Genomic DNA, 12,611 nt, shown 5'->3' on the forward strand with positions numbered 1-12,611 from the left:
CTTTGTGTAACAGACAGGTTTTTCCTTGAATATGGTGGTTTGCACTAACCTAGAAATGGACCTATATCATCCCTTGTCCGTTTCTTTGTTTACCTTTCACGAGAATTAAAACCTTGAGAACAATACCATGAAATGGTTTAATCAAAACAATAAGAGAATTATCACTTGGTGTTTCAAAACCTTTTAGTTAATGCACTAGATTCTTGGTATAAGTTTATTAACACAACACTTTCAACAAAAAAGAGTATTATTTTCTTAGAGGAAAATAAGCAAAGCATATTCAGAAAGAAATATTTGGCTATTACCTCACTGAACTTAGCTCCTCAAATACTTTCTGGAGAGACACAAAATAATTTTGAAGGGATTAAAATACAATGTTACATGTAGTTTATAAAAGCCATTTTTTTGGATCAGAAAACTCCAGAAAGATTTGATCAGCAAGAGCTGAACAGTATACTATAGAAGAATTTGCAGTCTTTGAGATTTTATTACAGTAAGGTTTTTAAAAATCTATCTGTTTAAAGATGACTTCACTCAGTCATGTCCGACTCTGTAAACCGATGGACGGTAGCCTGCCAGGCTCCTCTGTCCATGGAATTCTCCAGGCCAGAATACTGGAGTGTGTGGCCGTTCCCTTAGCCAGGGGATCTTTCCAATTCAGAGATTGAATCCAGCTCTCACATGCCATAAAATTCATCCTTTTAAAGCATAATTTTTTGGCTTACATACTATTGGTGTTTAAAGTGACTTCTCTCTCATAGATGAGATTATTGCTGTAAATTGGCATTATAAGGTGTTCTCTTACCTTACAGAGAAAGTTGATCTTAAAACCCAAAGACTGGGCATTTCTTGAGCCTGAGTTCATGTAGTTTCCAACCAAAAGAACTAACTCTAAAAGTCTGTTAAAGCTTTCACTTTTCTTCAGTTCTTCACAGGCCAGAGTTACTGCTATGATGCTTGGCTTAATGTTGTTTACATGTTCTTCAAATGTGAGCTTGAAAAGAATGCTATTGAGACGAGGCCGCAACATTTTCACTGAGCTCATCTGTAAGATAAGGAATGCTGTATAAGACTATATATATATATATATTCATATATATATTCACATATATTCATATACACACATATATATTCATATATACATATATTCATATATACATATATTCGTATATATATATATATAAAGCCCATTATTTCTCTCTCTAATGGGGATCATTTTATAGATGATATTGTAAAAATTTTGAATAAAATTAATTCTCTCTGGGTTTTAACAGTTGTATTTCCTTCTCCAGAACACTTTAACAAATATTATTCAGTTTTAGACATTTCAAAAGAGTATTCATTTTAAAAGTTACAAAAATAGCTGCTAGGTTTCAAAGAATAAATGAAATCATCCTTATAGCATTAAGAAAATATTATTTAAGCTAGCCAGCTGCTATATGTTAATTACATAATCATTAGTCATCAATAAAATTTAAAGTGCCAAAAATCTGTCCCTGAGGTGAACTATGAAAATGCACAAATATAACATTCAGTTGAATGAACAGCTGGGCCACATATAAAAAAACACATATGATGACAGATAATATAAGTGGAACCACATTTCCTAAATAAATGTGGCTTCACTATTACCTATTTCTATGCTGTTTGAAACCAGAAGACTAGCTCTGATTGAGCACCTAATAATTTTAAACCTATGATCTATATTAATATAATACATTAAATATTTAGATATGCTCAAAAGAATCTCACCTGCTTGACAGAATGTTACACTGGGATGACCCAGAGGGATGGTACGGGGACGGAGGAGGGAGGGGGGTTCAGGATGGGGAACACGTGTACACCTGTGGCGGATTCATGTTGATGTATGGCAAAACCAATACAGTATTGTAAAGTAAAAATAAATAAATAAATAAATAAAGAGCATTTCAGAGAAATGAAAAAAAAGTTACGGTAAAATTACATGAACTTACTTTTAGGTACATTATTCAATAATTCTATATTGGTTTTCTTCAAAACAGTTCAAGTTTTTACTTGTTTTACTTGTTTCATAGTCTGGGTCCACATTCTCTATTCCCTTTGGTATAGTTCCTATGATAATCTCTTTTAGTCTTTAATTTCCCATAACTCCAGGTCATTTAACTAGTTTTCATTCACCAAATTAATTCTGGGAGAGAGGTAGGTGGAGGGTCAACACATAAGAAAATACATAAGCACACACACAATGAAATTATTAACAATCCTAATTATTTTATTTTTTACATATAGCTTAACTTTTTAAAATACAAATGCCAGTCACAGAGTAGGCATGGGATAACTGCAGACAACATGAAAATAATTTGACAACATAAATAAGAGTCCTTAGTTTAAGGACTCTTAAACTAAGAGTTCTTAAGGGGACAAAATACCCCTCAAAGGCAGCAAAATGAGCTGTCAAATAGACCCTATCTGCTCTGATACAAAAGTAAAGCATAATCTATCATTTTTCCTCTTTGAAATAAATTTTGTCATTAATCATGGATGTCTGCCTCTCCAAAAATTAACCTTTGCTGTCTGCTAATCCTCCTATATGCATTCATGCTTTTCATAGGCAGATATATAAAAGTATACTGGGAATATCCCTGTTACTAGGTCTGAAATGTAGGTCATGTCACTCATCAATAGCTTTGCAAAAACACAATCAGGAGAATATTCAAAACATCCTACTGATTTTTTCAGTACTCACGTGATAAGTATAAGACACACCATCTACTCACAAAAAGTGTCCAATATAGCCTAAAACTCATAACACAATCACATGATAACTACAGCTAACAATAAAATTAGCCCATGATTCTAAATGGGTAAACAGAAATTAAGTGCTGGAGATGTTCACTGAAATAAGACAAAACTTTAAACTCTATGACTGCAACATTTAACAAGGGCTTCACAGTAGAGGGGATGCAAACGGTTAAATAATTAAAAATTAAGCAAGTAGAGAGAAAGAAAGAGAAAGTGAGTGAGTAAGCAAAAACAATTAGAGACCAAAAAGAAGTTGTAGAGGGAAAGAATGAAGTGAGAAAAGACTTATAGGTTAGGGATTTATGAGGTACATGCCTAGGGGCAGAATTTGAATCAAAGTCCGTTTAGAGTCCATGTAAACGCCATAAAAATTGGAAGCTAACCACATTAAAGTCTCCATGAATGAACAAATCTAATCTCCCACGTGTCAATTTGTGTGGGAATCTATCCAAGGTTCTATGTCTTTTTCCGCCTTCATTTATGCCTCTATATGCCTCTATCACTGTTTCCAAATCCTTCCCCATTTAATTTTTCCTTTCTTTTTATTGTTACTTGGCTATAATTAGCACAGAAGCATGTTTTCTATCATTTTATTAATATATGTTTCAGTTCAGTTCAGTCGCTCACTTGTATCCAACTCTTTGCGACCCCATGAATCTCAGCAACGCCAGGCCTCCCTGTGCATCACCAACTCCCGGAGTTCACTCAGACTTGCATCCATCGAGTCAGTGATGCCATCCAGCCTCATCCTCTGTCATCCCCTTCTTCTCCTGCCCCCAATGCCTCCCAGCATCAAAGTCTTTTCCAGTGAGTCAACTGGCATGAGGTGGCCAAAGTACTGGAGTTTCAGCTTCAGCATCATTCCTTCCAAAGAAATGCCAGGGCTGATCTCCTTCAGAATGGACTGGTTGGATCTCCTTGCAGTCTAAGGGACTCTCAAGAGTCTTCTCCAACACCACAGTTCAAAAGTATCAATTCTTTGGCACTCAGCCTTCTTTACAGTCCAACTCTCACATCCATACATGACCACAGGAAAAAGCATAGCCTTGACTAGACGGACCTCAGTCAGCAAAGAAATGTCTCTGCTTTTCAATATACTATCTAGGTTGTTCATAACTTTGCTTCCAAGGAGTAAGCGTCTTTTAATTTCTTGGCTGCAGTCACCATCTGCAGTGATTTTGGAGCCCCAAAAAATAAAGTCTGACACTGTTTCCACTGTTTCCCCATCTATTTCCCATGAAGTGATGGGACCAGATGCCATGATCTTCCTTTTCTGAATGTTGAACTTTAGGCCAACTTTTTCGCTCTCCTCTTTCACTTTCATCAAGAGGCTTTTTAGTTTCTCTTCACTTTCTGCCATAAGGGTGGTATCATCTGCATATCTGAGGTTATTGATGTTTCTCCTGGCGATCTTGATTCCAGCTTGTGTTTCTTACAGTCCAGAGTTTCTCATGATGGACTCTGCATATAAGTTAAATAAGCAGGGTGACAATATACAGCCTTGACGTACTTCTTTTCCTATTTGGAACCAGACTGTTGTTCCATGTCCAGTTCTAAGTGTTGCTTCCTGGCCTGCATACAGATTTCTCAAGAGGAATTTTTCAGTCTCCCTGATGGTTAAAAAAATCACAGAACTACTTGGATCAGGTGCTAGTCACCTGGCTATGCCCTGTAAGACCTATAGGAACCCTGAACTCCAGGGTGGCTTTGGTCTGAGATCCGCAAGGAATTTACAGCCTAAGCTTACATAGATATCTTTAGTCTTGCTTCAGGTTCTAATACCACTAGTTTTAATTCATATCTATGCTGCATTCATATCTGTTTCTGGGCTTTGTATGTCAATGCTTGGTCTACTTTTTCTGGGCTTTTTATTTCAATGTTTGGTCTACAAACCCAAAACAGCATGGATTTGATTATTTTTTTTTCCAATACCACCCTCAACAAAAATAATGTGACCAAAAGTACTTTAATATTTATATTAACAATAACAGCCATTAACATTGAGTACTCTGTTCCAGACATTGTTCTAGAAATCTGTTATATACATATATGTAGATTTGATTCTCAAAACCACCCTAGGAAATGATTATTCATATTGTGTGTTAGTCATTCAGTCATGTCCAATTCTTTGTGACCCTATGCACTGAAGCTCACCAGGTTCCTCTGTCCATAGAATTGTCCAGGCAAGAATACTGGAGTGGGGAAACAGTCCCTTCTCCAGGGGATCTTCCTGACCTAGGGATTGAACCTGGGTCTCCTGCATTGCAGGTGGATTCTTTACCATCTGAGCCACCAGGAAAACGCATTATTCACGTTAGTCTCCTAAAAATGAGGAAAGTGAAGCACAGAAATACTAAATAACTTGTACAGAGTCAATCTGTATATTGAAGTTCTGAACTCAGGCATTTTGGCTACAGAACTCAGACTCTCAATAACTACGCCAGGCCACCTCTGAAGTCATATTGAGAGTGGTATGTATGACTTGTTGAAAAAGAGACTAGGGACAGAAATACTGTTAGTTAAGTTTTCAAAAGGTCTTAGAAACAGGTAATGCCCTAGGATGTTGACAGTAGAAAGGGAGAGAAATCAACAGATACAAGTGGAAGAATTAAGGAAGAAGCAAAGGGATTTAGTAGTGAATGCTCAGGTGTGGGGGATAAAGTCAAAGATGGTTCCAAGGTGTTTAGTCCTTTGTGAGGTAGAATACTGTTGGAATTAATGAAGGCAGAAGGAAGTGCCAATTTGGCTTGGCTTACTGTTTGGTATTTATGTTTGTTTCAGAAAATGAGGGTAGATGAATTTGCTTCCCTTGATCTGCTATCTGTACTCCAGTAAGTCAATCAGGGACTAAGGCAGTGGGGGCTGGTAGGGTACGGCTTAGTAGCAAATTCAACCAAATGAGTGAATCTAGACAGTTTTGCAGAGTCTGACTGTGTGAAGCTAATCCACCTAATTTCTCTGCTTCAGTTTCCTCATTTTTAATGAAGGGGAAAGTCCTGCTAAGCAGTTTTGTTTTGAAAATTAGGTAGGAGCCAAACATATGAGCCATATACATTAGTTCCTTCCCTTTTGTCTCTGTCTTGAGAGCTGTGGAAAGGTGAGGCAAACAGTGTGAGATCCACAAATAAAAACTATTAGTTGGATGTTACCAAGACATTTTTATTAGCATTTAAGTGAACTTGGTTCACCATTCTTTCAGACACCAGTGCATTTTACTACTAACAAAGACACTATTAGACTCCCATTATTAGGACATGGATTAGGACATGACTTAGTGGTTATGGAACAACATTAAGACTCTAAATCTTGAAGTCATGTTGAAATCACAGAAAACACAATGTAATTTAATACCATTCCTTGCCTATATTTTAACCTGAAGAATTACTTAGAATTGGCTCTTATTTTCAGTTCTCATCATTCAAGGTTAAAATTGACATACTTCAAGGTTGAATCACTAAAACTGACTATTTAAATGTGTTCCCGGATCCTTCCAGCATTCGCCCCTCCAAATCATCACATGAATAGTCAAATGAACCTCTATAATAGGGAAATAATATTGCTTTCCTGATATGTTGAGTTTAGCTATTGTTATGATATCTGGTAGCATTCGGAAATTCAGTCCTTGAATTTAGGAGATAAGTATCAGAGTTGGCAGATTTTGAGTTATCAGAATATTGTGGGAGGCAGGTTGTTGATGACAGAGAAGGCGATGGCACCCCACTCCAGTGCTCTTGCCTGGAAAATCCCGTGGACGGAGAAGCCTGGTAGGCTGCAGTCCATGGGGTCGCCAAGAGTTGGACACGACTGAGCGACTTCACTTTCACTTTTCACTTTCCTGCATTGGAGAAGGAAATGAAAACCCACTCCAGTGTTCTTGCCTGGAGAATCCCAGGGATGGGGGAGCCTGGTGGGCTGCCGTCTATGGGGTCGCACAGAGTCGGACACGACTGAAGCGACTTAGCAGCAGCAGCAGCAGCAGGTTGTTGATGAGGAGTACATAGAGAGAAGAATCAAAGACTGAACACAGGTCCTTGCGTATATCAAACATTCAAATATTTGCTGATTGATTTTAAAAGCACTCCTGAGCTGACTAACTATTTTCTGGATCTTGTCCCAAGGAAGACAGGCAGATTGCCTATTGAACAAAATCAACAACGGATGGTAATATTTTACTGTCCCCAAAATGATGTCTTCAGCTAAGATGTCGAACCAAAAATCCTAGGGAATTACCTTTCTTGACTGCTATTACTGGATACAGTCTATCACCAATCAACCTCATTCAGGGAAGAGGTTGTGCATTATAAGAGGATCACATCTGCCCTTTGAACTAGCAAAATATTTTCCTTCATTTACCCACCAAAATTTAGTGCAGAGCAGGTAATAAATATCATATGTAATTTGAAAGAAATTCTTATAAAATTAGTGAATGAATGGATGTACTCATTAATACAAACAGAAAGTCCAATATCGGCAAAGGACAGGATTAGGCAGCAGATGGACAGTGCAAAGAGGCATCATAGTAGGCTGATGTGGTGCAGTAAGAAGGTATCCTACTTCCTATGTAAAGTAATTAGCTACCAAAAGGGTCATCCCAAGGATACTTCCCAGGCTCCATAACAGCCCGAATTCAGAGCTCTAAATAACTATTTTGAAAAATAGGTTCAAGAGAATTATCCCCTTAATCCTCAGAGAGGGAAAGAAATCATTTGCTGTATTCTCTAGACTCAGAAGGTAAATTAAGTAGAAGAAATAGGACTTCTGAGTTACACAGATCTGGACTTGAACTACAGTTGTGTTACTTTATAGTTACAATCTAATGCAATTTACTAAATGTTTCTGACACTTTATTTTCCACCAGTAAAATGTATTCTTTAAGTCATTCATACATGTTTCAGTAAGACAAATGAGACCTTATGTGTAAAACTGCTGTCATGATAGCTGACACAATAGAATCACTCTAAAACAATAGCTATTATTGCTATTATTCTCTTTACTCATTCTCTGAAATTACCCCAACAAGGTACCATGGTCCCTGACTGTTCTCCAAAACCTGAGATGAAGTTTTTCTCATCCATTAAGGAACATGTGTCACTAGGGTTTGATGAAGAATGGCCTTCATTTTCTATTGAGCACTTTGTAAATATCATGTAGTGCTTCCTTCAGTCAATTTCAATGCATCATATAAATTTTCCACTAGAAATGTTAGCAGTGAGAACATGTTACTATAAAAATCAAGAGACTTATGGAGGAGGTGAAACTATATAGACTCTCTTAACAGAAGCCACAAAACAGTATGCTTTGATCATACTAAGAGAATTTCCTGCAGTCAGAAGTATGAATTTTAATGATCAGAGCAGGGTAGACTGATAGACAATAGCTAAATCTCCATTAGAGGATTTGTGTGTGTAAGGGAATGTCTTAGATAACTGAAGCAGAGAAATCATAAGTAGTAGTGAGTGACATCCCCAGCCACAGTTACAGTTATTAAAAGACTCATGTCTCATAAAGGTACTTGAGTGCACCTAAGTGATACAAGGAAATATAACAAAAACTTGGCTGCAGCGTATGTTTGTTTCTCCTTGTGGTCCCTTGCAGCATTTTAGTTGACTGGCATCCTTTGTTTTATAATTCATTCCTTGAAGTGCTATGGGATGCTGACCAAGGTGTTGTATTATGTAGGGGATTTATTTGTGTTACAAGATACTTGTCTATCAAATCACATCAAGCAGCTATCATGTCTTCAGATGATCTGCACTATATTAAAAAAAAAAAAAAAGTATACTGACAGCTTTAGTAAGAGCAGCCACAAGTTGGTTATTTCCCCAAAGAGTCAGACACAATTTTATTAATATAATTTGAATTTTATACACTTTACTATCTATGCAGCTGTGGAATATTGATGTTCTGCCAAACTACCATAGGATTCCAGAGAGAAAGAAAAAAAGATCCAAGTGTAACAGTCTTGTGTGAAGGAGGAGGAAGCAGTCCCATGCCACTCCTGAAGTCATGTGTCACTCACTTTTTTTTTTTTGTCACTCACTTTTAAGGTGATTTCTATTTTCTTTCATTTTTCACTGCTAAGCAGCTCATTTTCAACTGCCATCACATGTGAGCATAAGTGATCTTCTAATATCTTTAATAGATAATATTAAAGATTCATGGGAATTAACAGATATATTTGTAATAAATACATATTTGTTACATAAGATTTTCCCGATGCCTAAATACTCTTGGGACCCAATATACATTAAAATTACAGAATAATTTTGTATCAGTGACTATAACGAAGGTGACGTAATGAAGTGGTGATAAAGAAGAGTCAGTTGAAGTTAGACAGCAGGCAGATCTTCCTATGAAAGTTGTGAGACCCAGACTTGAAAACTGAGCTAAACTCTGATGTTTGGAAGCACGGAAATATTTCAAACAAGGACGTCTATGATTTCCTGTCAAATAAATCATTATTATTCTCTTTTAGACATAACCCCCGCCCCCCCCAGGACAGGCTCGCTACTGCTCACTGCGGTGCTTTCTACAGTACACCGAGTACTCGGACTGGACAAATCATCAATACAGGTGCACCTGCTGCATGGAGCCGACGGCAAACGTTTGTATATTAGATGTCAGGAGAGCTGAGAGTCATTAGTAATCTGCAAAATGAAGCTTTGGAAAAACAGGGTTTTGAAAACTGACTCTATCCCAGAAAAGCAATGATGTGCTCATAGAGAATATTTTCCTCAAACAGAGTAATATGTGGAAATCATGCATCAGCAAATATCTACTCATTTCCAGTCTGGAACAGAACATGGTAACAATGTTGACCCAAGAGACGCTGGAAGCTCAAAAAAATTACATTAAGAAATGGCTAAAGAATTTTCAAAACATCATTCTAAAAACTGTCTGAGGCCAAGAATGGCCATTAGAGCACCTGTGATACTAGGCTATTATTTTAAAGGATTACTGATATATGGATAGGGGAAAGGGGTGAATTTTTCATTTTTTAAAATTTAATGACAATCTATCAATAGAAAAATTGATTGACATCCACAGGCTTTATCTGAATATTCAGTTTCAGATGGTTTTATTTTACCTCATTTTATTGTAAAAGCTGATGGAAAAAAGTCATCCTGTCACCAAATGGATTATTATGAGAAGTTATTTAAATGAACCAGAATCTGAATACATGGATTTGAGAACACACCATGGTGAGTTTTCTTTTACTTGATTTCACAATTATTAAATGATTTTTTTTAGATAAAAATGAAGGTACATCTAGAAGTAAGAGCTAGCATTCATATTTACAGAAGGAATGAAAATAGAAACAATCAAGGCATTACATATCAAAACACTGAACACTTTGAATGAAAGCAGATAAAGAAAAATGCAATTTTCCCAATGAATATGCACACTTGAATAATTATTTAATATTAATGGAACAGAAGAGCTACAATTTTCCATCCAAACTAACTGCCTTTGATGATGCGTGGGAGAAAAAAAAAAAAAAAAAAAAGCTTTTAAGAATTTCCTGTTCACCTGATTAAGCTATCTTGAATAGAGCTCATAAGCTCTTGGGGGGGGCTTCAAAAAAATTAAAAAGCAAACTGATTATATATCTGTAGTTTCAACTACAGGCATAAATCCACTGCTCCCGCCTTCACATATTTATGCAGAAAAAGAAAAAAAATTATGCTGTCAGCAGTATCACATAATCTTTGCTTTTCATTATAAATGTTTTTTATGCACAAGGCTATCTCAACATCTTTTTCTTAGATTATAGCTTTAGAATGTTTTTAATTGAAAAATATGTGTAATTTTGAAGTCAGGAAAAACAAAGTACCAATTACTAAGAGAACTAATTATTGCCTTCTTTTTCTCAGAAGATGTGTTACTTTAATAGATACACACAGTATGGGTCTCCGTTCACAGTGCAAGACAAGTGGGAATTTCCATAGCTCTAAGGTTTGAGAACAGCTGAGCTGCAAACACACTGGGAAGAGTCTAAAAGCTCCTGCTGGGGGTTCTAACTGGCAGAGTTTTCAAAGATCTGTGTTTTTTTTTCCCCCAGTACAGGTACAGCACATAATTACAATAATGTACCAAATTCAATTCTGTGGGAGGCAGATTGAAGGACAAGTCAGTGGGAAGCTATGCAGTCAATCTACCCCCCTAAAGAAAAGGATTATTGATCTTAGATGGTGTGGGAAGTAACATACCCCCCTTCCCAGGAAACCTGCCTCTAGATACAGGAAAGGTCCCTAGATTTTTTTGTTTCTTTTTTCTTCTCTCTCTCTCTCTTTTTTCTGGTTTCTTTTTAATTTATGACATGTGAAAATAAGCAAATCCTATGATATGGCTGATTAAAAAAAAAGAGGGAAAGAAAGTTTAGAGAAAGCTTAGCAGCCCAGTCACTGTCTCGGGTAAGTTTATCTTTTTTCAAAAATTCAAAGCCTGATTCTTCTGTAGTCTTGCCAGTTTTACTGTTTTTTTTTTTTTTTTGGTTTGTTTGTTTGTTTGATGAGATTTTAGTGAATGTTGCAAGAGTAATTGCAATTGTGGCTTATGTACATCTCTAACTGATGAGATTTTATTTTTATCACCCAGGAAGTTATACAATAATGAAAATTCTAAAGGACATTGGCAGGGTGATAGGACTAAAATTAGGAAACAGTATTTACCACTAGAGAAGGCAAAGAAAGAAAAGGACTCAATAAGGAATCTAAATTTTTCAACATTCAAGTACCAAATGGATACAGAATTAGACACGAATAAGAAGAGCCCACTTGATTTTGGATTCAAGCTAATACAGTCAACAAACATTGGTAAGTATACCATGTGAATTAAATCAATATAATACAGACATACAGAAGTTGTCATCTAACAGGGGTCATTCAATAAAAAACCTTGTGATTAAACATTTAATTAAAAAACCATGATAATTTTGAGAAAGGAAAAGAAAAAAATAAGATGCTCTGAGAGAATTTAATAGGGAGACCTAATAAGAAAGTGAGAACATAATGGGGAGAAAAATTTAAGCAGAGACTCAAAGAATAAGCAGGAGAGAGGCAGGCAGGAGTGGGAGTAAGAGGGAGCAGCATGTGTAATGGTCCAAAGACAGGGAAGAGCATGGTAAATTCAAAAAACAATACACTGATGCTTTAAGCAGATAAATAATGATGCAACACAAATGTACTTCGGAAATGTCACATCAAGGGCTGTGCCGAGACTGATTTGGGAAAAGGTCAAAAGCATAAGTGGAGAACACATATATATTGTAATATACATATACAAACGTATATTGTAATGGTTAAGGGAAAGAGGATGCTGGCTTGGGTTACATTAGTAACAGCACAGAAGAGAAGTCAGTAGATCGCCCGTATATTTTAGATGCAACTAGGAGTTAATTGATGATCTCTCCTAGATCAGTTTCAACACATTATTTAAGGCAGCATTCTGATTGCTGTTTCCTGAATAGTAAGTAACTAGAGGTAAGGAAGTAGAAAACAGAAAGAGACTACTCTTTGAAAAAACTCATGCTAGGTAATGAAGCGAGGGCAGTGTTTATCATGGACCTCAGGGCCAGTGAAGGATTTTTTATTCATCTATCCATCCAGCTATCCATTCATACATTTTGGGGCAATGAATGACTTAAGAAGATTCTTATTTCTGAAGAGAAGAGCAGAGTGGAGACTGAGGAACTGAAGAGGCAACAGACAAATAGAACACAAGTAGGCAGAGGAGAACTAATGCCTTACACAGAGGTAAGTGTATTAGTGTGTAGTAGACTATTTCACACACACATGTACATGTACGCATAAGCACACACCAGTTCAGTA

General features: G+C 36.5%; 1 protein-coding gene across 6 annotated transcripts in view; it reads right to left on the minus strand.

Annotated features, from left to right (window-relative positions):
- DIAPH2 (diaphanous related formin 2) overlaps nt 1–12,611 on the minus strand; it is a 968,993-nt gene that overhangs the window by 466,533 nt on the left and 489,849 nt on the right. For all 6 annotated transcript variants that reach the window (XM_070291115.1, XM_070291113.1, XM_070291114.1 and 3 more), the window contains one exon: nt 806–1,045. In XM_070291115.1, coding sequence (XP_070147216.1) covers nt 806–1,045 — 240 coding nt within the window. The remainder of the gene's footprint in view (nt 1–805; nt 1,046–12,611) is intronic.

This window comes from Ovis canadensis, chromosome X (genome assembly GCF_042477335.2).
Source record: "Ovis canadensis isolate MfBH-ARS-UI-01 breed Bighorn chromosome X, ARS-UI_OviCan_v2, whole genome shotgun sequence".
Lineage (NCBI taxonomy): Eukaryota > Metazoa > Chordata > Mammalia > Artiodactyla > Bovidae > Ovis > Ovis canadensis.